Source organism: Pelodiscus sinensis, chromosome 3 (assembly GCF_052426305.1).
Source record: "Pelodiscus sinensis isolate ZL-2025 chromosome 3, ASM5242630v1, whole genome shotgun sequence".
In the NCBI taxonomy this organism is placed as follows: Eukaryota; Metazoa; Chordata; order Testudines; family Trionychidae; genus Pelodiscus; species Pelodiscus sinensis.
In genome coordinates this window covers 59708618-59735535 of record NC_143054.1, presented here as the reverse complement: position 1 = coordinate 59735535, position 26918 = coordinate 59708618, and the positions used below count along the sequence as shown (strand labels likewise).

The 26918-nt window shown below is 39.1% G+C and overlaps 1 protein-coding gene across 1 annotated transcript in view; it reads right to left on the bottom strand.

Moving 5' to 3' along the window:
- IMPG1 (interphotoreceptor matrix proteoglycan 1) overlaps positions 1–26918 on the bottom strand; it is a 78244-nt gene that overhangs the window by 5646 nt on the left and 45680 nt on the right. Inside the window, exons 13-14 of the mRNA XM_089777149.1 lie at positions 4022–4584; positions 2892–3111 (exon numbers count right to left, since the gene is read on the bottom strand). Of these exons, the coding sequence (XP_089633275.1) occupies positions 2892–3111; positions 4022–4584 (783 nt within the window). The remainder of the gene's footprint in view (positions 1–2891; positions 3112–4021; positions 4585–26918) is intronic.

Here is a 26918-nt window from a genome sequence, read left to right as displayed (position 1 = left end):
ACAGCTTCACCCAATCTTAGGCCAATTATCACAGCATGAGCAAAGTCTTGCCCTCCCACCTGCCAGGGGCATGCTATACCTAGAGGGAGCTACAGCCTGGAGCTACAACAGGCAGAGAGCCTGCTTTGGTTCTTTTGCTCACCCCTGCTGTATGTGGATGTGGGATTCACTATTTGTCGACAGGCCTGTAGTATGTACCTACTAGATACAGGACAATAGTTGATGACCAGACCTTAAATAGTTGTCTATTCAGGTGGAAACCTGAGACAAAAGATTGGCTTTTACCAAGGAGAACTGGTTTACCAGAGGAGAAGTTGATTGGCAATGTAGTCTTTCAGTAGGGATGTGTGATCATCTGACGAGACTGATCAGGGTGCTGCAAAAGGCTGCAGTAGGTTATAAAACAGCTGGCCAGGCCACCAATTCCTGCAGCTCCCATTGGCTGGGAATAGTGGTGCAGGGCTAGGACAGAGGTGAGCCTGCCTTAGCCCCCTGCACCACCACCCAGAAGCAACCTGTGGTAAATGGAGACTGCTTTCCAAACCCCAGCCCCAGTCTTGAATCCCTCCTGCACCCCAAGCCCCTGCCCCCAGCTTGATAAAAGTGAATGAGGATGGGGGAGGGAGGATCGAGTGAGTAGGGTTGAGGCCTCAGAGGAGGGGCGGGAAGGAGGCGGGGCAAGGGTTTTTGGGTTTGAGGTAGATCCTGGATTGTACTAAAATTCAAAAGGTGATCTCATGCTTTAAAAAGTTGGAGACCACTGTTCTAGGGAATATGCAAGAGCTGCTGGGGATGCATGGGGATGTGGCACTTGTTTCAAGGTCTAGACAATTTGGGCGGGAGTCCACACTGCCAAGGGGGTGTCAGACTTGAAGGCCGCCTGTGGAATGTGTACCTAGACCCGGGGCATTAGCTGAACTCTGCTTAACGCCAGGAAGCTAATGGTTAATGGAGAATTTGGCTTTCCTCACAGCAGTCTAGTGAATGTTAAGTAGAGGGAACCTGACTGTGCATTTGAAATTTTGTGCAATCCTACTTTACCTTCATGCTGGAAGCAGTACCACTTTGTGATTTATACACAGGAATGGTGAGTACTGCAAGTGGTTCATTTCCCTCAGCTGCATCTCTCTGCAAATGTTGTACAGTCAATATTTACTCTTTCCTTGCCTTTTCCACAGCTCCATGGAGAGCTTTCACTTTCTCATTTTATTTCTCCACATCTTCATCTCCTGGGTTCAGAGGTATTTGCTTGCAAAGATACAATTTGTGTTGGAATCTCTTTTGTAATTGGTGGTGTGAAAACTGGCCTTGTATTTTGCATTCATCTCAGATTACATTTGACTCTCTCCCTAGTTATCAGTTCATATTGCTTGTTCCCCCAATATTAAAGGAATGTATTCTTTAAAGTGTATATAATGCCTTATGGAGACTCATGGGAGATCATTCTGTTAGAGACAATTCTGCTTTCTGAGTCAGATGCTATATTTTTCTTCTCTCGTCCTTTACCATTAAATCTAGTCCCATGAAAACTGACCTTCTAAGCTCTTCCACTCCTCCTCCTTATTCCCCTGTTCATTTTAGCTCATTAAATGAACGTATGTTTCCTGAGTGGCTATTTTAACTAAAATCTTTAGTAGGTGTTTGAGAGATCATGAGAGTTGTTCATCTGATTCATTAAGTAGTTCATTGATTAAAATATTAACACTTGCCTTATTCTCATCTCCTTTTGTAAATTTCCAGTTTCAACTATACATTTTTAGTTTCATGTACATGATTTCTGTTGTGGTGCCGAAGGTCAGTATCAGTACCAAGAGATCTGGGTTTCTGGTTCTCTGGTTTTACTCATTGTGGACATCAGCATTGTGGATCTCAGAAATTTGAAGCTGTCACTGTTTAGCTGCTAGAGTTAAGTATTCTTCTGAATTGTACTGGTTCATTTTCTTTTAACACAGTTTTTGATGGACAATGTGACAATCAAAATTTGTTGCAACTTTGGTTAGATCATTAAAAATACTTGAAGATTTATTTTACCTAATGCACTTTTTCTTGTGGTATTTATTTTTGTGTGTAGCTGTCGATAGGTCTTTTGGCTGCCTCTTGTGAAAGGCTGAGATTTGTTTATAGGATTAAGATTTTTGGTTTGTTTAAATCTTTAGCTGTGTAATGACATTGTTTCCACTAGATGGCTCATTTTCACAATTGAAAGGGAATTTATTTGAATTTGCTTCAAAAAGATTTTAAGCATGTTTCAAACCTGTGTATGTTTGAGGTGATTTTCAATTTTTATGTAGGTTTTGGAAAGTAGTTGAGAAACTGGTGGCATAGTATTCTAAACTTAAGGTGAAAATGAGGAATGAGCATGTCAGGAAACAAAGTCTGGAGGAGATGTTTTATGAGATGGAATGTGTTCCACTAACTGCTGATGACTTTGAAAGCATGTGGATAGAAGGCATGTAAAATCCCATTTAATCGGTTAACCAATTAAGCATGATGTTTAACCAATTAAAGGGGGGGGACACTCTAGCCTGGATGGACGGAGTAGCCCCTACCCACAGGAGGCTAGGATCTGCACCGCCCTCAACCCCCCTGGGTTAAGCAGAACCAGTAAGCATCACCAGTTAAGCATCTCCCATTATATCCCTAGTTTATAGCCTGATAAATATTGCTGTAGTCAGGAAAGTTTGAGTATCTCCAAATTACTTCTGGTTGCCATAATTTCCTATTTAAATGAAAGATCATAGGCAGTCTACAATACTGGAAGCCCAATATTCATAGTCTATAAAGTAGAAATTTCTCTCTTTTTTTTTAGTTGGATTGAGTAAACCATAAATTGTATCAAAGCTGTGAAAGGTCAGCTGTTTTCTTTTTACATTTTAGTAACACAATCTTACCTGGTTCAATATCAAGAGAGTAGCTGTCAATTTCCAAATTGAGGCGCTGGGCTGCAGCATCGCAAAAATCTTCCAAAACACAGTGCACGGCTTCCGTGATATTGTATGGAACTGTCTTAGCAAACTTCATTTTGCTATTAACAATCACGCTTCCATTTCTGAAGTTAAGTATTTCTAATTGCTTAAATCCTGTAAGGTTGGATTGAAGATATGGAAGCAGCTGCAAAACAGGAAGTTGTTTTACTTTAAATCCCTTGTCAATACCTGACTGTTATTTATTTCACTTATGTTCACTTTTCATTAACTGTTACATGAATCATCCACTTATTTCCTTGGTGCTTAACTATCAAGTCCAGCTTTCTGTTTACCTTGATTAGTCTCTGTATTTGCATCTTTCTTAGTAATGCACTGAGGTACATGTTTCCTTGTAATGAAACACATAGTGTTTTGGGAGTGTCTGAATAAAGAAAAATCACTTCAGTAAAAAGTCAGCTTCAATTACTTTTAAAGGCTCCATCCAAGAAAGTTAGAACATGACATAATAGGCATGCTACTCTTTTCTAGTGATCTGTTTGGAAAATCTATATCTAATCACATTCTCTGATACCTCATGATGATTTAAAAAAGGATTGATAATAAATTCAGCCTAAAGACTCAATTCTTAGATGTAATTAGTGTTGCCGTACCACTGAAATGCAGATTCAAAATAACCAATTAAAATTACTTGTCAACAATAATGTGCGTAGTTTCTTGCATGGATAAATATTTTAGATGTCTTTTATTTACATGTATTTTCCTTTGTAAACCACTGCTACATGTTGTTAGCCTGCATTTGAGCCTAAAAAAACTTACTTGTTACAGTAGTTCAAAGTGTTTTATTAAACTGGAAGATCGGGTCCAACACTATGTTCTACTTCATGCAATTGTATTTTCCAGCCTGACCTTATCATAGTGATCTGGTCAGAATAAATCACAATCTGAATGCCCCTTGTAGTCACTATCATAGATGCTTGTCTCTTCTCATTGCTTTTGCTAACCAGGGGAGCAATAATATAAGCTAACAAGGAAAATCTTTTTTCTTTAATGTGTGCTTGAATACTGTACGTTACAGACAATCTGTTTTTACTCACCAGCTGCATGAATTGTTGCTCCAGTGCTCTGTATTCCAGAGAACTCCTGTTGAAGAGGTCATCGGAAAAAAGCATGTTGGTTACTCTCAGGCTGAAGAAAACCACTAGCTCTTTGCCTTTGGCTGCTGTTGTCATCAAGCTAGTGGTCACATACTTCAGTGAAGGAGCTGGGGTAGATTCTGCTGGTTGGCTCTCCGACACGGAAATATATCCGCTGCCATACTCCACTTCATCCATTGTTGCTGTGCTCATTGGGTTGACTCCATCCAGTTCTGCAGCAATATCCTGCACTCCTGTTTCGAAGCCAGTAGTGATGCCGCTCTCAGCTGCTGGTGTTGGTGAACCTGTTATTTCAAAGGACTGGTCTATGATAATGGAGTGGCTGTGAGATGGACTGGTCACTGCTGGCAGTAGTGTGATTGGGTCAGTGGGTAATATGGCCATGGTGGCTTCTTCAGGCAGGGAGATGGAGTTGTCACTTGAATCAATAAAGACAGGCAAAGTTCTGTCTTTGGGTAAAATATCATCACCTGATGATTCTGGTGGATCTATGATCTTTACAGCTGCAAAGGGTGGGGGAGGCAAATATTTAACTTTGAAAAAGAGACATAAGGAAATATCTATATAGCATTTCAAGTGACAAATTTTTAAGGAGAATAGATTCAGATCATTGGAACATTCTGACCGCTTTCTGATGACTTAATAAGAAAACGGAGGAAAATGCCCAGTCCACATGGCTTCATGTTGTGTTTTGTGGGTACTTTACCTGATAATTATACACGTATGTATTTCCCTAAGTTTTGCTGGGTGGTTTTCACAATACATAAGCACACTTGCCACTTATATTGACCCAAAATGTAGGCTGCAGCTTTGACTTTTCTGCTTGGGTCAGTGTAGGGCTTGATTCATTCCTAGCCATGCCCCTTTCTGAAAGATTAAAGATGGTATTTACTAATGACCTTAAAATGTGGGTGTACAAACCTGTGCAACCACCTCAGATACAAATGATTGTCAACTTTTGTGCTATTTAAAAAACAAATGACTTCCCCAAGTAATTTGCTACATCAAAAGCAACCATTTGCCCCAGGTTCTAGGATTCCTTCATATGCCTGCTGGAGCTCAGAGACAGCCTATGAATGTGCAGTTGAAATCCCAATCTTAAATATAAGTGACACAGTTGGAATTCAGACAATCAGCCAACTTATTATAGAAGGGTAATAGAAAATGACAGACTTCAATTTATACTCAAGAGGGTCATGTCAGTCTTTTTCACTAACATCTTGGTTAGGGGGCTTTAAGGAGCTCTAGTCAAAATTGCTTACTTAACTTGATTGGAAAGTTAAGAGAATTACCATCTCTGATGGTATCTTCCCCATCTTTGGATACTAAATTATTATCCCTGCCAGAAGTCCTTATCCTAGCAGTTCATTAAAATACTTTTGAAGAGCAAATATTTTCCTTTAGAATGGACTGGATTGGGAGGGGGGAGGAGAGAGAGGCATTTTCAAAATAGTACAGTTTTTCTGAACCCTCCAAACTGTCTCCCTTCTCTTCAAATGACACAGGTTAGGAGCCCTTGCCTATCCTATCAGTATGTTAGGAGCAAATATGCACTTCCATCAGAGAGAAACTTAGCATACATCAGGGTCTCATCTCTAGATAAAGGTTATAGGAGACCTTGTCTGTTAAATGGGAAAGTAAAGAAATATGCTAATCCCTCACCCCTAATGTCTGCAAATAAATCCTGTCAGTCAGAATGTCTCCAAGCCTGAAGGGATTTTTTTTCTTTTAGTGAGCTCATTGTTAAAATATTGCTGCCACTCTCCGTTCTTTTAATTACCAATGAGAATTCTTTTATATATCAATTTAAAGCTAGTGTACCTTGGTAGGAAGATACAAAAATGTCCCAATCCACTTTCCTTTAGGATAACCAGACATTTAAAATAGATGTCCTGTACCAAAATCTGCCCTCAGCTGTTTGTGCAGTTCTAAAGACTTCAGAATTAGACCCTAGAAAAAAGATCCAACTACCTGTCTGTCACCGCCTTGTTCACAGTTGGGAAAAGAACTGGTGCTATGATGAATGGGAGGGGTACTACTAACTTTTTCAGGATATTACAGCCATTCAGCTAACTAAATTTCCAGTAAGCATTAAACCCTGAGACAGTGGGTCCTTGAGAGTCTCCAGGAAGTGTTGGCAGGGAGCCAGGAGAGCCAGTGACAACACTGTAGTTTTTTTGAATGGCAAGCACTGATCTTCCTGTTTCAGTCTGTGTAACCAGAGGAGAACTACAGACATGAATTAAGCCAGGAAGCAAGCATGCAATATTCAGCAACATCCATGCCTGTGTAGTCAGACATGATCAGGTTATTTTCTTAATTGTGGGGTTTGTTGTGCTGAGCCCATGCACTTATCCTCCCTTCTCTTCCCCCTCGACCTCCTGTTCACTGTAACTTTCTAAACTGAATCCCAGGGAGGCTATTCTCTGTGTTCTTAATCTGCCTTTTTTTCAGTTGCTCCGTAAATCCTAGCAACCAAGTAAGCTTTACCAAGGATGTTTTCTTTGTTTTGTTAATTACTACAATCTGATTCCTGTTTCCTAGAAGACTGGAGGTTCTGTGTGCATGTGCCTGAGATTAAAGAGTTAGCTATTAAGAAATTACAGTTTGCTTTAAAGTTCTCTCCAGAGGGAGGGTTAAAGAACTTGAGGGTACCCCACAGAAAGAAATTCCCAAGTGCATCTTTCTGAGAACTCAGAAACGGTTTTTTTTGTTGCATTTGGGTGGTGGCAGTGTGCCACCCACCCTCAAGGAATCTGTGACCTTGGGGAGTTTTTAAGCAGAAGTCTTTAGTGCCAGAGTATTTTAAAGTCTCTTGCCAGGTATCCATCTTCTGCACTCAAAGTGCCAGAGTGGGAGACAGCCTTGACAGGAACATATGCTTTTTCTTTCATTCATCATTTTGCTTTCTCATGTTTTTTTTCTATAGCTATATATATATTTAAATTGATAATTCAATGAGTGACATTGGTTCACATAGTTTGGTCAAAGCACTCAAGAGTCTGTGGTTAAAACAATGTAATGGGGCTGGAAGATCTGAGTTCTGTTCTTAAACTTCCTGTGTGATTGTAAGAAAGGCCATTCATGTCTTTGCTTCAGTGTCTATTCTCAGAGTTGTTGTGATTCATTACTGTCTGAGAGATTCTCAGATCCTATAGTGATAGGGCCCCTAGAAGTACCTTGGCAAACGATTATTGACCTAGAAGGAAACACTTTTACTCTTTGTCATGGTTTATGATATAAGCAGTTAGGATAGCATTGCTCAGATGACAGCATTCTGTCCCATGGTATCATCTCATATCACTGAGAATGCATAAACTTCTGATTTAGGAAATGCCAATATTAGCTTCTAGGATACAGGCAGAAGTCATTCCTTCCTATAAGATGAGTTCTAGAGTACTTCATTTTTTTTCAAGTGCTATCCATCCTTTGGATGAAAGGATGAATAGAAGTCCTACTGATTGTTCAGCTTGAACATCTGGTTGCCCTTTCTGGGAAAAGAATAAGGGGTACAATGGTTTACCATTCCTTCTTGGGTAAAGCAGTCTGGGTATGTCTAGACTACGTACCTCTGCCAACAGAGGCATGTAAACTAGGCTATCCAACATAGTCAAAGAAGCCGGGATTTAAATATCTCCAGCTTCATTAAAATAAACATGGCCACTGTGCTGTGCTGGCTCAGTTGATCATTGGCACAGCGCGCAAGTCAAGATGCAGATTGGTCGACAAGGGAAGCCTTTGTCGACCGCTCAATTATGCCTCGTGAAACGAGGTTTACAAGAGCGGTCGACAAAGGCTTCCCTTGTCGACCGATCCACATCTTGACTTGCGCGCTGTGCCGACGATCAGCTGAGCTGGCACAGTGCAGCGGCCATGTTTATTTTAATGAAGCTGGGGATATTTAAATCCCGGCTTCTTTGACTATGTTGGGTAGCCTAGTTTACATGCCTGTGTCGGCAGAGGCATATAGTCTAGACATACCCTCTGTTAATTGCCTTAGGGCAGCTCTTTCTGTCTATACAGTCACTACACTAGCTTACTTCACTGCAAACTGCTGGAATACCAGTATGAAAGGCTCTATGTAAAACGGTATTTGGTATGCCATATGCCAATATTATGCTAGGCAGACATTGAGTAACCGTAGTTGAGTACAGTAGTTCTGTAATTTGCTGATAATTACTTTGGAAATGCCAGTAGCAGACAAACTTTTGTTAAATAGTTGAGCTTGCTATGTCAGTAACATTGTATCACAAAGCATATTGTGGTGTTCTTGCAGCTGTGCAGAAAATACTGACATACACACACCTGACTTTCTACAGCAAAAACAATTGGGAAGAGGCCACACACATGCTATAGTTTACTCCCCTTCCACCTCATAACCATAGGGTTGGGAAAGAAGCAAAACCAGATATATTTTGGCATTTTCCAATGTCTTTGCTATCTCTTGCCCTTCTCAAGACAGGGATTATTAATTATAAATACTACAGTGCTAAGCACTCCATAAATAAGATATACAGACAGAGGGTGATAGGAGGCTGCTAGTGGCTCATTCATCTCCTTTCTCCTGGTTATCAGCTGAGGAAATCTTCCTTAAGTCTCCTTCATAAGTGCAGACCCCTTTTCTTTAAGCACCTGATGGATACTTTTGTACAAAATAATAATCACAACAAGCAGTTTAGATTAGGTGATTTTCCTAATTAATGACTAAACATTGATTCTGTTTGCTGATTGAATGAGTAAGGCCAGGTTCTGCTCTCATGTTTAGGAGTGAACTCAGAGAAGATGACAGTGGAGCTATCTGGTTATTAAACCAGTCTAAGAGAGATGAAGCTAACTGGATCTGAAAAGCTCAGGGCAATGATTCTAGGAAGCTGGATAGATTGTATGGAAATGCCCTGGTGACATTGTATAGCTAGATGTCAAAATCGGGATGCCAGTTTGCTTACATTACACCATTTTCTAACATATCACCCACCCAATGGCTCCATCAGAGTGACTTTTACATAAAATACCACTAGACAATGTTCCACAATAAAAACAAGTATGAGTATTGGCACTCTGGAGCAACCCTATCTCCAAGCGGTAAATTAAAATGGAATGTTTATGGGCTTTGGTTTGGCAGACACTGAAACTGTGATGGTATTTGTGAGAGAGGTAGTTTTAAGTGACTCATCTGAATTCACACGGTGAATTTTAAGTGAGCCTTCAATACAATTCTGATGCCCAGCCCTATGTTTTAGCAAAAGTGCATTTATATTATTACAGTAATAGTTCCATCACGACGATTTGTGGAGAGGATTATTTTTTGCTTATAACTATAACAGGAATCCAGGCAGAAGATGATTTGGGAGAAGTGCTAAACAAACACTTTGCAGTGGAGCAGGAGGAAGAAAGACTAGGCTTAAGGATACTATTGCTGCCTTACTTTAATGAAGTACCTTGTGAAAAGACAGTGATTCTATCTCATCCTCAAACATTGTCCCATGACAGTGTATGGTTGTCATCAGACTGTTACTGTGGGAGGCTATAGTATTTTGAAAAAAACTTTGTGATGTTGATTTCACCCTCCCTCTAACTGTAACAATAACAGTGCTCCCTGACTGGTGCTGTACTTATAAAATAGTTTGATATTATGACTCCTGAGTCCTATCTTGTGCAACCATTCTTCTTATAACGATCGTTAACCAAAATGTGTCAGGTGCTTTATTCACATATAGGAAGATACAAAACAGATGAATAGTGAGGGGGAAATGGGACACAACACCTAATCAAAATGATCAGGGTGATGGTTGGCAGTTGTATTGCTAGCTCTCCATCTCTTGGTTTTAACTGGGCTTTCTGGATGTATAGGTTACCTGCATATCTTCAATGCCTGTTGAGCTGACGGGTGTAGGTCAAAGACGCTGAGCTCCCACATTTCCAACTGAAAAACGTCTGAGCTAAGATTCAATCTTAAGAGGATCTGGGTTCTTAATATGTCCTTATGATTGGAAATGTTTGATAGCTTATATGAACATTGATACCAATATAACAAACATCTTTAAAAGTCCCTCTCCAACGGAATTTACCAACTGCCTACAAACAAGTTGTAATCTTTGTCAGATGCCAGGATAATCAGTTTACATGATAAACGGAGCCCACAGTTCTCAGTCCTTCCATTAGAACAGCCTCAAATCTGGGACTTGAGACATAGAGAACAGCTTTATCACAGGGTGCTCTAAACATGCTCCCATCACACTTCTTCACACCAAAAGCTGTGGGTGGCATAGCATGAGACTGCTCCAATAGTGCTACACCAGAGGAGACTTTCAAAGAGGGACCCTTTCTGCTACAACAGTGATAGAAAGTGTCTTTAATGCAACAGAGAATCAGTCCCAGGATCTTTTATTTGTGCTCTGCCTTGTTATTGAGTCCTCATTTTTCTTTTGTGTTTCGAATAAGCATGTGTCATATGACACAAGATACAGTTCCAAAAGATCTTCCATTAAGATCAGAAGAAAAAAGTGCTTCAGCCATTTTATCACAAGCTGTTTTCCCACTGGTCATAACTAATATTTTCTCAGCTGACCTCTCTGAGTTGATAATGCATGAATGAAATACATAGAAGTTTTGGATCTAAAAACCTTTGCCTTTGCACATTACCGATTGTTTCTCTGTAGTCTAGTAATTAAAAGACATTTTGTTTTTTTTAAAACTCAGAATTGTTCAAATAGATAAAAAGAATTAATTTGTTTTTTAATTATTTTTCCTTCTGGCTCCTCCTCTTCTGAGAACTTGGCAGTGCCCACCACCAGTTTAGCCTCATCAGTCTCTAGCCATCCAGCATCATCTATGCCTCTTCTCTATTTCTTCAGCTCCCCCCCTCTCCATGTGGGGGCTCATCTCCCATTCCAAGGGAGCAACAAAGGCACTGACTTGTCCTCATTTCTCACAGAAAATAAGGGGGAGCTGGGTTGGTAGATACTTTACACCTCCTGTGAGAACACTGCAAAGGGCAAGGAGGTCCGGCCCTGGGTCCTCCGCCGCTTTGCTCAGCGTCTCCCTGAATTCTGCCAGCCTCTGGGCTGGAGTTGCTCAACTCACATTGAGAGGGGCTCCAGAACTTTCCAGAATTCCATCATGTGTGTTGAAATCAAGAGATTAGATTTAAAAAAATGCCCCCCAACCTAACTCTCAGGCTGAAGGGCTGAAAAATAGCACAGGCTTGAAACTGCTATCAGTCCAAAAAATCGCAGCAGCTCCAACTCTCAATCACTATTTAATCTCCCGAGAATATGTTCAGTGAGGACTGAAAATGTTTGTTCTATTGTCACATGGACATACTCAGACTGTCTGATACTGAGGATAATGTTATGGCTAAAGCTAAATTGCTGCTGGCATAGATGTCTAAATTAAAAGAGGCCATTTCCTGAACAATCTGCAATATTGAATCTCTGTAAGTGATTTTCTAGACACAGAGGTTTATTCCTCAACAGGGAGAACAAATCATGTGGATGTGAGTTACTAAAAAGAAATTGCTGTGATCATAAGGTGCTTATTTTAGTTATAAAATGAGATTATTCATTTTGTAATTATTAAAAAAATCAACCATCCAACCTCATTCACTAAAAACAAGAAAGTATTTTCGCAACAGGGTATAAGTGTCTTTGAAAGCTTTTCCAGCGTTACCTCATCTGTATTTTTTGATAGAAAATAGTTTTAGTTGAAAAATTTTACACCGTTCTAATCTCAAATCTTAAACAACCTAAAGCCTCCTGGACTTTCCTACTAGGATTATCACATATCCTGAAATTTTCAGAGCAGTCCCAATTTTCACAGGTCTGTTTCTGCATTTTACAACTCTAGCTCAAAGGTATGTAGTTGCTATATGTTGTTTAACAAGGCCTGAATTTATTTTGGGAGTGTTCATGCATTGCAAGTCACTGTCATGTGTTTTCTGGGCCAAAACTTGATTTTGTACCATAGGACCAATACAGATGAGTAGTAGTAAGGATTGGCAGCTATTTCTGGGAACAACATTCTATATTATACTCTCACATGCCAAACTACATCAAAATAACACTATTAAGATTGTGAAGACAACTCAGGAGATAGAAAATGCCAGAATTAAGGTTAACTGTGCCACTTTAATTTGGGGCTCCCTCAGTTGTATATGTATTATGATATAGTTAATTATTTTGCAGATGAAGGATAAGATTCAAGCATCTTGCGTTCATACCACTGCTCTAGTGGTCACAGACTCTTCTTCGCACAAGTTTAACTTCTCCTTCCTTATCCCCTCCAACTAGTCCCCACCCAGTCCTGTCTCTCTTCCACCCTGGCTTTTGTCCCAGTGCTATTCTTCTCACCTAGTCAGCTCTGTTCATCACTCCTCAGGATTCTCACCTCTGTCTCTTAGCCCGTTAAGTCTTAGTCTCTCCTCACCATTCCCAGTCCCTGTATCCTTGCCCAGGCAATCCGAGGTCTCCCAAATTCTTCCTTGGCTCCTCATCAGATGTGTCTTCCCATCTCCTCTTCACTCCATCTCACTGGTTCTCAGTTCCAGTCCCTTTCCTAACTCCTTATCCATTTTCAATTTCTCCCCTTCCTACTAGTTCCCAGTCTCCTTGCCCTGGCATTTCCAGTCCCATTCTTTGCAGCCAGATACTAGCCGGTCCCAGTCTCCCTTTCCACACTAATGGGTGAGTCTCAGTTTTCTCCTCTTCCCTCTTCCAGCTCCACTTCCAATCTTTCCACATTTCCCATAGTGCTTTGCTCCCTTTACATTTGAATAGGGCACATACATCCCAGGATATCTTTAGGAACGTAGGAGTCAGGCTTACTGCTCTCAGTTCTGGGGCCAGACCTGGCAGTCTGCAATAGCCCAGAGCTGCAATTGCAGAGAAAGGCCTGCTCCCTGAGGATGGACTTTTCGAGGGAAATTAGCAAGAAAAAGCTAAGTTGTCTCTACTGAGCATGTGTGAGCTGAGGTGTTTTTTTTTTTTCAAAGCCTTATAGCTTAGCCAAATGTATGAGTGACTTTTCATCTGCACATCCTTAATACATAGGCCACTCTGCCAAATTTCAACTCTGTGTTTCAATGCATGAAGGTGGGTAGAGCTTTTCAACCAAAAGAATGTGATAATTTTTTTAAATGAGCAAAACAACATTTCCCCCCCCCAGCCTTGTTCTCAGTAATGGCTGAATGATTTAGACTGATTTTCTTCTCCCCTCCCCCACCAAAAGAATTAGCTTGATGCACCACTCAACAGGGAAAAGTTCAGCCCAAATTGTTAAAGTTTGGCAAAGTTATAAGCCCCCTGAAAACAGGGTCTTTTAATGGGAAGTGACAGCAACTTTAGTAATCAGTGATGCTACTGGCACAGTCTATATAATACATAATACAGAGTGTAGAGAAGATTTACTGTCTTTGGATATGTTTTCACTGGAGCATGAGAATTAATTTCTAGCTCAAGGAGACATATCCACATTAGTGTTGATGGACCTAGCATGCTAAAAGTACGGGTGTAGCTGCAGCATTAGGGGTGGCTAGCTACCTTGTGTACACACCTGGTGTTATGGAATCATTCATGTTGGTGCAAGTTAGCTCCTTGCGCAGCTCATGCTGCCATGGCTACTCTTCTACTTGTACCAAGTTAGCTTATTCCAGGCTAGCATGACTCTCTCTCCTTATGCTGAACATTACCCTTCCAGCTTGAAATGTAGCAGCACCTTCACAGGAGTGCTATTTTTCTTCACAGACATGAAACAATCTACATTGATGACATCTTTATGATCTGGACACATGGAGACATTCCACAGAGATTTTAACAACCTACACCCCACCATCAATCTCAGCCTGGACCATTCTACACAAGAGATCCATTTCCTGGACACAACAGTACAAATCAGCAATGGAAAATTAGACACCACTGTCTACAGAAAACCCACTGACTCATACAGTTACTTACATGCTTCCAGCTCCCATCCAGAACACACCATATGATCCATCATCTATAGCCAAGCCCTTCGATACAACCGCATCTGCTCTAATCCCACTGACAGAGACCAGAAACTTCAGGATCTCTACCAAGCATTTATAAACCTCAATTACCCACCCAGAGAAATAAAAAAGCAAATTGAAAGAGCCAGATGAATACCTAGAAACCAACTACTTCAAGACAGACCCAAGAAAACCAACAATAGAACACCACTTGTCATCACCTATAGCCCCCAACTTAAACCTGTCCAACACATTATCAATAAACTACAGCCTATACTGGAACAGGATACTAAACTCCAAGAGGCTCTGGGAGACAGACCCATAGTCGCCTATAGACAACCACCTAACCTCAAGATGATTCTTACCAACAGCCACAGGACATACCACACTAATACCAACCCTGGTACCTTCCCTTGCAACAAACCCCTTGCCAGCTTTGTCCACATATTCACTCTGCTGATACCATTATTGGACCCAACCAAGTGAGTTATAAGATCAAGAACACACATTCCTGCGCATCCAGAAATATAATTTATGCAATCATGTGCTGAAAGTGTCTGTCTGCTATGTACATTGGACAAACTTCTCAGACACTTCGCCAAAGGATCAATGCCCACAAAACAGATATCAGACAGGATCACAAAGAAAAAACAGTTTCTTGCCATTTCAACCAGAAAGGACATTGTCTCAATGACTTGATTACCTGCATCCTGCTTCAAAGGCCTTTTAAGACTACACTTCAAAGAGAATCCTCTGAACTGTCATTCATGCTTAAATTCGACACTTCATGCTCAAATTTGAATAAAGACGTTAATTATCTTACCCATTACAAAGATAGCTTCCCCAATTATCACCTCTAATATCATTAGCTCACAGACATTTACCTCCCCTCTTTCCCTCCACTCCATTTCCCTTCTGTTCTGAAATTTGATTTATCCTTTTCATATGTGTTCATTTTTTTATTTGTATCCTTTGGTATATATGGTTGCGATAATTTTCTTCCACTATTTGATCTGAGGAAGTGGATCTGGCCCACGAAAGCTCATCACCTATTAAACCATCTTGTTAAGTCTTTAGAGTGCTGCATAGTCCTGTCTTTTGTTTAATGAAAAAATGTGACATTCAAATTCAAACTATAAGATCTTTTAGTTCTGTTTATTAAAGGCCTATATTCAGTGTCCTCACTACACCTCATGCAACAGCTGTTCATGGTTAGAAAAATAATGATCCATGTCAGAGACCATCAAAATGAATTGCTGCCCAGTAAGGACCCTACTACTGGGATGCATCTTCTTAGGTAACCATACACTCAAATGCACATTGTAGGACTTGGGTATGCTGTTAATTTCATGTGACCCTCATTGCACTGCGTGCTCCTGCCTCTTAGCATTTGTAACTGCTCCTTCAGTATCTCCCATTATGGCAATCTTGTCCACTTGGTAATTCTACTCATTGCACTTGTCTGAAGGGCTTGCTTCCTGTGAAATGTATTCTGAAATCATTTTTCTTCAATTTGCATTCCCACATGCCTTGTCTCAGAATTTCTTGTGGTCAAAAAAAATATTAATTCAACTCGTCATTTTATGTTTCAATAAGGATTTTATCTGCCTCAATTATGTACATGTCTATGGGCTTTTTCCTTCAAGGCATTTGAAACTTCTGTTTATACTTAAAAGCCTCACTCTTCTTGCTTATAGTTCCTTGCCTGTGGACTTCACTTCTGCCTTTTATGTTGAATTCTTTCAAAGGCTACTGCTAAGAACATTTTTATGAGGTAGTGGTGAAGAATTAGTGCTGTTATGATGAAAACACAAATAAGGGACTGTGTAGGACATTTTATATAACAGATTTATTTTCTATATGTACATGTATAATAGTTTGCTTTATACACCTTTGCCCGAATACTAAAAAGTATTTTGGAGTCTATTGATTTTAGTGGGACTTTGGCATCTAAATACCTTTTGGAGATTTGAGCTCAGGTGGGCAAATTATCGGTAAACTCCATATGGTTTTTGCCACTCCAGCAAAGCAATACATACATCTTTGGCCTTAACTGGCCAGTTAAATTGAGTTTATGAATGCTTAGCATCATCAGAGAAATTTAAAGTAGCCAAGGCATAACTGATGAATCTGACCTTTAATGCCAGGGTTCCCGCAGGTCAGATGCTAGTAAAAATGGCTATTTATTTATACTATTTATTTGGATGTTTTGGATGCACAGTGTTAACTTTATATTTCTTTTTTATTACAAGTCTTTGCACCATAAAAAAGAAAAAAATAGTATTTATCAATTCACCTAATTCTTTATCATGAAAGTTGAACTTACAAATGTAAAATTCTGAACAAAAAAACCTTCATTCAAAAATTAAACAGTGCAAAATTTTAGAGCCTAGAGATCCCCTCAGTCCAACTTCTTGTTCAGCCAATCACTCTAACAAGTGGTGGTGGTGGTGTGTGTGTGTGTGTGTGTGTGTGTGTGTGTGTGTGTGTGTGTGTGTGTGTGTGTTTTAATATTTGCAGGAGATAATGTTTCCTGCTTCTTGTTTACAAGGTCACCTGAAAGTGAGAACAGGCACTGTTGTAGCTGGTGTTGAAATATATTTGTGCCAGATGGGCTAAAGATTCATAGTACCTTCATGCTTCAACCAGAGGACTTGAGTTCTTGCTGATGACAGGTTCTGCTTCGTAACTATCCAAAGCAGAGCAGACTGACACATGTTCATTTTCATCATCTGAGTTGCATGCTACCAGCAGATGGTTGATTTTCTTTTTTGGTAGTTCAGTTTCTGTAGTTTCTGCATTGGAATGTTGCTCTTTTAAGACTCCTGAAAGCATGCTCCACGCTTAGTCCTCAGATTTTGGATGGCACTTCAGATTCTTTAAACCTTGTGTTGAGTACTGTAGCTATCTTTAGAAATAGCATACTGGTAACTTCTTTGCATTTTGTCAGATCTGCAGTAGAAATGTTCTTAAAATGAACAACATCATCTGAGACAGCTATAATATGAACTATATCACAGAAGGTGGGAGCAGGAGACATACAATACTTCCCCAAGGAGTTCAGTCACAAAGTCAATTTACACGTTTGTTTAAATGAGCATCATCAGCAAGGAAGCATGTCCTCTCGAATGATGGCCCGAAACATTAAGAGGCATATGCATAACATTTGATTCTGGCATGTAAATACCTTGCAATGCTGGCTATAAAAGTATCATGTGAACCTCTGTTCTCTTTCAGGTGACATAAATAAGCAGCCAGCACTGTCTCCTGTACATGTAAACAAACTTGTTTTTCTTAGTGATAGCCTGAAAAAGTAGAACTGAGTAGACTTGTTGGTGCTAAAGTTCTGCATGGTTTAGTTTTTGAGTGTAGTTATGTAACAAAAAAACCCTGCATTTGTAAGTTGCATTTTCATGATAGATATTGCATTACAGTACTTGTATAAAGTATACTGAAAATATTGTTTCTTTAGTAATTTTACAGTGCAAATATTTATCAAAAAATTAATATAAACTGAGTTCTGTACACTTTGTATTCTGTGTTGTAATTGAAATCAATATATTTGAAAATGTATGAAAAGATACAAAATATGTAATAAATTTTGATAGATATTTTATTGTTTGAGTTAAATTAAATTATTTGTGATTGATTTTTAATGTAGTGATTCATTTTTGAGATAATTGCATTAGTTAATTGTGATTGATTGACAGCTGTACTCACAAAACAAGACCTGCACAGCTTCCTTATTTGTTTCCCAACCTACATAAACAGCTAATATAAAGTCTTGGATTCCAAGCTGAACTTTTTAGTCGAAATATTTTCAGTTCCTCAAAATCTTTTCATTGGGAGAACAAGGTGAGGAACTGAATTTCTCTAGTATGTTCACAAATATGAGGTAGCTTCACTTGGTTGCAGCTAGAAAACAAATAGCAAACTGAATAATATTTCTGTTTATTCAATTTCCAGTTACAGCCATGTTAATAGTAAGAAGCACCTTCTGTTTGAAAGTCCTAATGCTGCAATTTGCATAGCAGCTTCCAATTACTTACATAGTATGAAGTAATGACAAAAATATATACTTTTCTATTACTAGCTCAGTTATTGGTTGATAGTACCAATGTTCCAATCTGCAAAGGAACAGCATAGCTTTAATCAGACAAAATCCATTGAAGGGAAAAAACTGAAATGAAAGTTAAATTTGTAAATGCAAGTAAATGAGCAAGAAACTGATTGATATAATGATTTCTGCAGAAACGTTTCCATTAATTAAATGTGATACTGACACACAATGATGTCATTACTATAGAGGGCTAAAATGTTAGACTTCTACCTGTTGGAGAAAGACCCTATAAAATTATAATTCTTTTTTTAATGCATTGGTAAATCTCTTTCTTGTAGTTCATGGGCATCATTTCTTGTGATAGTGCTTAATCTTTTCATGCATTTCCCTTTCTATGAACTACTGGAAATTGAATAATGTCAGACTGAGAGATAATGACAAGATACTACCTAAAGTACATTCAAACAATAGTCTGTGCCAATGTGTTTTTGTTTTTGTTTTTTTCATGAACAGAGTCATATGTACAAGTACAAATATCTATATGTGTATTCATCAAGAGTTGTATATGTATTTTGGATTTTTCACAAATGCAAAAGAGCCCACATAATTTACTATAAACACTATTGAGCATTTGGCCTTAGGTGTTTGTTTAAATTGACTGGTGCCATCATATTTAAAACAACAGTATCAATACTATCCTAAAAGAAAAGAGCTATGCCAATTTACTCTTAAAAATGTCTGGCTTTATCTTATCAATCTAACCGCATATGAAAAGGACAATGAACCATCTAAAAAGTGAGGTGCGGTAATTTTTAAAATCAAAATGTCAATTCCATCTGAGCAAAATACCCATTCCTGGAAGCCAGAATTTCTAGCACAGATAACACATAAGACTGGACTTTTTTTTTACTGGAAGAGGGAAGAGTGATATTCAACTCTTAACAATCCCTTAACAGTGTCCCTTTAATCAGTAAGTAAGTGTAAACGTTGTAGGGATCACTTTATCATATACGGTATGAATGCTAATAGCCAGACACATATATGCAGCTGAGGGATACACTTTCATCCTCAAAACTTAATTTTCAGACTTACCTTTTATCTTAAGATTTATTTTAACATTTTAATTTTACTACTTTTTCCCCTAACTCATTAAATAAATCTTGCAGAAATGTAGAAAAGCTAACACAATAGATTGGAATGATTCCCTTTGCTGTATTGGATATTGTGAAAACAGCTTTTGGGAGGGGCAATTTTTAAAATAAATTGTTTTAGCTCACAGATTAGTTAGTTTAGTCTATACAGACATTCTGAATATTAGAGTAAATTATCTATTTTTGTGAAAAACTACGTCTATCATGTAACTTCAGAATTTTGCTCTTATTTTTAACTTTCCCCAATCTACCCAAGGACTGCTTGTTAATAGCTAGTTTATAAATATATTTTTGGGTGTGTCAGATATTAAACATTTGCATTTGGAATTGGCTTTTAAACTATCAAAAAGATTTCTGCATTTTCAGATTCCATTTGATACATTTTGGGCTCAGACATGCAGAGTTGCATGTGATGTTGTTTATGGTAAATGTGGATATTTTTCTGGCTAGGTAACTTCTCTTGACGTGTCTGAACAGGTATTTTTATGCTTTCTAGATAATATCAATGGGTTCATAGAGTTGTCATCTAAAATATAATATTTTTCCTGCTTTAATAATATATTTGTATTGCATATTTTTGACACGCATGTACAAAATAGTGATGAATCTTATCTGAAAGAAGTAAAGTTGAATTATACATTAATGAAACCCTTAATTGGTGAGACTGGGTAAATTGTCTTAAAACGTTAAAGGTGCCAATGCAGTGCTCTCTCCCCATCTCAGACTTTTTGTGAAAAATGCTCAAATACAACTGACTCTGTTAGTCCTGATTGTTTGTTGAACGCTTTTAAACATGATGTGAAGATGTGATGCTTATCATTTTATTCTATTTTTTTCTGTTTTGGTTATTCTAAAGTGCCCATCATAGTTATTAAATTACAGAACATGAACAGCATATGGACAAATGTAATGTCTACAGTACTTTCTGATTTTGAATCCCCCTTTTTGACTTCTGCCAAAACAATTGTTTTCTACCCCATCTCCTTTTAAACATTTCTGGTCAAGAAGTACAGAACATCCTCTTTTTATCTTTTTTAGAGGAATTTCTGTGGTTCTATTGTAGACCTGCTGTTCACTTGACAGCCACTCTCACTCTCAGTTTAACGATAATTGTCAGACTAATCCAAGTCTTAGGTAATGCTTGAAAAAGTTACATAACTAGTCTTACCTTTTCATTCCTTAGACTACTGGATGAAGTAGTGCCCCACGACAAGTAATCTTAGCATTTCTAAAGCTGCCGGCAATAATGAGAAAAAGTAAAAGGGTGCACAGAGACTGATGGGGGGCGGGGAACATTAGGAGAAGCTTGTCAATTTCTGATCAAAGAGAATTCATGAAAACCAAAAGAGAGAATAATGAAAATAGAAGAATTCTTACCCTTTAAAAGTGGTGATCTGGGTAAAGGAAAAAAATGCCCTCGGTGTCAAGTACATAACAAGGACTGAATTCCAATCCCTATGAAACATCTGGAGCAGTTCTTGTAAGACATAAATAATGAGGTTTCCTTTGCAATTTGCATTTAACAGCCTGCCAAGTGGAACGTCATGTTAAATGTGACATTTAACAATAATGGAGCTTTGGTGAATCGGGAATGAATATAAGGTAGGAAGAATGCTAGAAATACTGTAATGTTTATACGATATTCTGCTCTTTTGGAGTTTGTGTCTGATCACTGTCAAATATTAGATCAAAAGAGTGAGCAAGAGATTGTATTAACTCTATGCAGGAGAGTGGTGTCCAAGGGAGCCATGCTGTCTTTCCTGAGTGCAGGGTGGGAGGCACAGAGCCAGAGGGATTAAAATGGGAAACACCACCCACTTCTCAGCATATTCAAAGAATGATCCTAGGAAAACTGAGAGAAGATCCTCACAGCATCTTCATCTCCCACAGGTATCTGGGGAGGCAACCAAGGCCTATGACTCCATGAAACAGTACAAATACAATCTAATGGCAAAGGGTTAAATCCAGCAGTACGTGTGCTGATTGTTATGTACCAGAGAGCCAAAATGAGCTCCCTTAAGTGCATTTCTATAGTGTGTATCTGGGAATGATGCCTTCAGAAATACTATTTCCCATATGACGCTAGGAATTTTACAAATAGCACGCATTAATAACTTAAAACATGCGCTAATTGTTTAAAAGGAATTCTTACCATTTTGGAAGTAACCTTATTTTTCATTTTTTGGTCAGGTTTTTAATACTTTCAAATGTTTTTTTTTCTCTTTCATATTAGAAATTTGCCCTGATTCATCTGCTGTTAATATTTTCTTGTATTTTTCAACAAGAAGCCATATAGTATATTATCTATGTGATTTCCTTCCTGTACAATCATTAAGGTTTATTGTGTGGAAATAGAAGAAGATGACAAAAAGAATAGGATAATGAGCACTTTTAGCATACAGAGGAGATTTGAGTATGATGGGTGTGACCCTGGAGGGAAGTCCAAATACATAGATGCAAGATACTGAGAGACAGAGATTATGTAATAAACAGCCAAGAAAATTAAATAGGGCAGAACTGACTTTGCACTGTTTTTAAAAATAGCAGTACCTTAGATTTGGAAGGAACTATGGTAAAGAGACACCATTTATGACTAGAGATCAGTCTAAAACAAAACCTGAGTGCTAAGCTTTCAGGGTTGGAAATGGGGTTGTACATCTGGTTTTGAATTGTATGCTTGAGTCTCATCTCTAATTTTAGGTAGAAATTACATAGGATGAGAATTTGTTCTGTACCTGTAAGAAGAGTGACACATGCTGGTAGGTGGAAATGAGGATGCTAAATTGCCTGTAGCTCCTTGTACCTTCCTAATTCTGGGATGTGTGTCTAGGGATTGAAACAAAGCTCTCCCCACCCTCACCGCACCAGTGGCATGTTCCTAAATACTGTGGCACGAGAGGGGATCCTTCAAAAATAGCCTCTCTCTTACAGCCAGCATGGGGGAATTTCCTCTCACCAGAACTAGGGCTTTTAGAAATCTTTTATTCTATTTCAGCCCTTTAATGCAGTGAAAGAGGGCTTGAGCAGGGATGAGAATCTAACCCACTGAGTACATGATTTTACAGAGAAAGTGTGATAGGCAACTATGTAGAAAGAAGCAATAAAGAAATAACGAAGAGCTAGGAAGTTTGTGAAAAGGGGAGGGTGAAATTAAGTGGCAACTGTAAATAAGTCAGTGAATTGGTATGGCTGCTGTAAAGCAGGCTCCTTTCCAATCACACTGTGGGGAAAAAAGAACCTTTAACAGAAGGGGGTTTTGAGTTGGATCCAAAAAGGTATTTAACCATAGCTAACTTTAGATCAAAATAGGATCACTCATTTGCCTGAGTCCTTTGCTAAGCCAGAGACTGGATGTGACTGGATGGAAGTAAAGAAGTTGTGGTGTGGCTAAGTAATAGTGAATAAGTCAGATTCATAATTATAATAAAAGTTGGACCAAAAAAAGGGAAAGTCAGACCATTACATTTCAGGAGAGCCTGATATGAGAAAATGTTCTAGTGTCAATGAGTTGAAAGAAAGGAATATAGAAATCTAAAGGGAAAGCAAGTTTTAATGGCACATCTACAGATGACACAGCAGGTCTACATCCAAAAAATCCTACAGGGATCATCAAACTTTACTATGTATTTCCACCACAGAAATACAGCCACTTGTGGGATGGAAACCCAGCAGTTTATATACACCTGACTCAGCAATTGTTTATGCCTCATAGATTTTCTACATTTGACAACATACTCTTTAATAATATTCACAGGATAAAATTAAATAAACTTCGGAATCTTTGGGTATGTTCGAACTAGGGTGGTAATGTAGGCAACCGGAGTTGCAAATGAAGCCCGGGATTTGAATTTCCCAGGCTTCATTTGCAGCTCGTCGGGCGCCGCCATTTTTAAATGTCCGCTAGTGCGGACTCCGTGCCGCGTGACTACACGTGGCACAGACTAGGTAGTTGGGACTAGGCTTCCTATTCCGAACTACTGTTACTCCTCGTGAAACAGTAGTCCAAACTACCTAATCCGTGCCGTATGTAAAAATGGCGGCGCCCGGCGAGATGCAAATGAAGCCCGGGAAATTCAAATCCTGGGCTTCATTTGCAACTCCGGTTGCCTACATTACCACCCTAGTTCGAACTAGGGTGATAGTGTAGACATACCCTCTGAAAGGTAAGTACATCTCTGTAGGAAACGTGTAATTCATGGAAGACAAAATCCAGAGCACTGGGAATATTGCTGTAATGGGTAACAGCTGTCAAAATGGAGAGCGCTTTTTAAATTTGCCCAGTACACAATCTTTCAGGAACCTCAGTAGGATGCTTTCAAAATCTCTGTGTTCTGTGAAGCATCCCCCACACTTGAGGGGAGGATGGGGTGTATAATAATAAATAAATGATGATATATACAGCCTTGTATTATCTCTAACATGGGACTGGTCTACTGCTAAAAATTAGACTGAACTAACCAGGTTGCACAGGACTAACCCTCACTGTAGATGTAGTTATGCTGATGGAAGAATTGTTCTATTGCCTCTTAAGTGGGTTAACTACATTTACGGGAGGAAAAAAGTGTTGCTGCTGTAACCACTGCAGTGTAGATATACTCATAGGCTACGTCTAGACTACATCCCTTTTTCGTAAAAGGGATGTAAATTAGACTTATCGCAATTGCTAATGAAGCGGAGATTTAAATCTCCCCCGCTTCATTAGCATAAAAATGGTAGCCGCTATTTTTCGGCATGGAGCTTTGCCAGAAAAAAGCGCCAGTCTAGACGCTGATCTTTCGGAAAAGGCTTTATTTTCCGCAAGATCAGCGTCTAGACTGGCACTTTTTTCTGGCAAAGCTCCGTGTTGAAAAAAAGCGGCAGTCATTTTTATGCTAATGAAGCAGGGGAGATTTAAATCTCCGCTTCATTAGCAATTGCAATAAGTCTAATTTACATCCCTTTTACGAAAAAGGGATGTAGTCTAGATGTAGCCATACTGAGTAACTTACTTACCCATCACCAAATATTGCACTCTAACATTACTGTTACACAACTGATTTTGGAGTCTGGAGTTTTTCTGTACAGTCTTGCCATGAGCATGATTATGTTCCTATGTGTACAGTTGGGATACAAGCAGGTATTAAAGCAATGGATCTTGTGTTTGGAGAAAATAATTTTGCCAGCTTAATAAGGTTATTTGATTTTTGAGAACTGTTAGGATCCAACACCTCTACCCCATATATAACTTCCTTTAGCATACAATAGATAAAAACTCACTTTCACAGAATGCTGAGCACCTCCAGCTATCACTGAACACTTTTCAGCACCGGATCAAACCCACAGAGACTATGTCTATAGAGATGGCAAAAACCACATCTGTCCTTAGCTAACAATCAATGCTATACTCACATGGAGAAAATAACATAAGTAGTTAAAAATCAACTGAATGAAAAAAATTAGCAGTGCTTTAAGCAATCAGGGAAGAATTTGAGAGAGAAAATTGCACTGGAAAACTAGACAATTTCCTTTTCTGTTGTTCTTCCTTCACCTCATACTCACTGTGATGTTAAAAGACACTATAAATTGTAGTGGATTATAATGTAATAGGTATGTAATGTTCCTTAGCAACATTTAAAATATGGAATCAAAATTCCCAGTGCGTTCACAAGTACAAGCCTAATGAGAATAAAAACAAATGACTAATGCTGTTTTCAAAGTTCTAATGGAAAATAATTCTTTGAAGTAGACTGAAGGCTCTCTAAGGGATAGCAAGAATAATTTACTGATAGAAGAAAATTAAACATTCTTTGTATATTTTCACAGTGGAGAAGTAGAAATGGTTCTGTGTTTCCATGGGAAGAGGAAAGCGACAAATGAAAGCCAGTGGAATCCCAGTTCAGTTTATAAAAAGGAAGTGGGGGGAGGCAAAGAGACAGCATTTTTAAACTTCTTTAAAAGAAGGTAAATTCGGTGTGGCATACATGGAAGAATCTAGCCACCCTTCCTCCGTTTTGGGCTAAAAACTATTTTTTGCAGTGTCGCTTTTAAAAAGGCTTAGGAAAGATTAGAAAACAGGAGATCACTAAGTATGAATGATAACACTATGGGAACACTAACTGTAGTATATAGCTAGTTTCATTTTCCATTAAAAGAAACAAGCCAAGCTGCTGGACAGGAAGATTGAGTTGACACATGTGGTTTAAAAAAAAAGTGCACATCTACCAATCTCCAAAGTAGAGCAAAAGTAAGCTTGTTTTTCCCAAAAAACACACTTCTTAAGCCAAACTACAGCCCCTCCTCTTTTTGGAACCATCAGAGAATATTCTCCCTACTTTTTTCTGATTGAGTTGTGGGGTTGGAGAGACTCCTTTCTCTCTATACTTCCTTCAGGTTGTACTGAGGTGAATCTTAACTCCCTGCCCCTTTACTTGGCAGCTTGAAGGGATGGCTCATCATTATTTCTCTTTTCCCCCTTCTGGCAGCTGTGAAGATGGAGTTGTCTTTCTCAATTTCCTATCTGCTGATTGCTCTTGTCTCTTTATTTGGTGGCTCTCACATTTCTGAGTGGATTCATTAGATACTTGGTTCCTCAGTCTTCCTCATGCATGGGTATCAGGCAGGTATGGCACTGCCTAATCTCAGACAGAGCACCACATATCAGAGGTGCTGAGGTAGAAGTGCCTACACTGACACAGCCATGTAAGCTATTCTAGTACTACACTGTGTCTGGGGGTGGCCCTAGGGCAAGCCAAAGGTCCTTGATAAAACTTAGATTCTAACCAGTGGTGCTGGAACAGTTTTTAGAGTGGGTGCTTAACTATATCCCCTTACTCTAGTTTGCAACCCTCATCACCACTTAAGCTGAGGCTGGCAGCTGGGACCCTGCATGTGAGGCTGATGGCCAGGACCCCGGGCTGGCGGGAAAGATTGTACATGTAGGGACAATGTCTGGGACCCTGGGTTTGGCAGCTGAGTGGGACTCCAGGCCAGCTGTGGGGCCCCTGGGTAGCCACAAGTCTGGCAGCTGAGACCTCAGTTGGCCAGGACCTTGGACAGCAGGAGTGCTAGGCTGGTAGTTGAGACGCTGGGCAGTAGGCGTGTGGGGCTGGGATACCGGATGCCCAACCTGGGGGATGCTGCAGTACTCTCCCCACTCCTGCAGCTCTACTTCCTGCATCTACGGTGCTAATTGTAATTAAGCATAATGTACACATTTTTCATGGGCTGTGATCTGAAAATGATTCAAGTGGAACAAATAAATGAAGTCCCTCTGCTGAGGGAGTCAGTAGAGAGATAACCAATAGGGAGTTGTCTGTCTACAGTTTCTTTCATTTATTCAGAAAAATGCAATATTCAGCAATCAGGTGGATTTCTGACACCAAGTCTATCAACCAGTGAGTGAATAAATAGAGTATTTTCATCTATGGAAGGTATAATTTCATGCCAGTGCTTGTTTGTTAAAGGGAAACTGCACTGTATTTGATCAGCCCTGCAATCTGAAAGATAAGATGTGCTTCTCTGCATTAATAAGTTGGGCAATGTATTTTGTATTTGAAAATAAAGTTATTAATGACAATTGTCATCAAAACATTATCAAGTATGATACACAGATCATTCATCCAGAGAACTGTTTCTTATTCCTTAGTATTTTCAGACTGCTGCGTT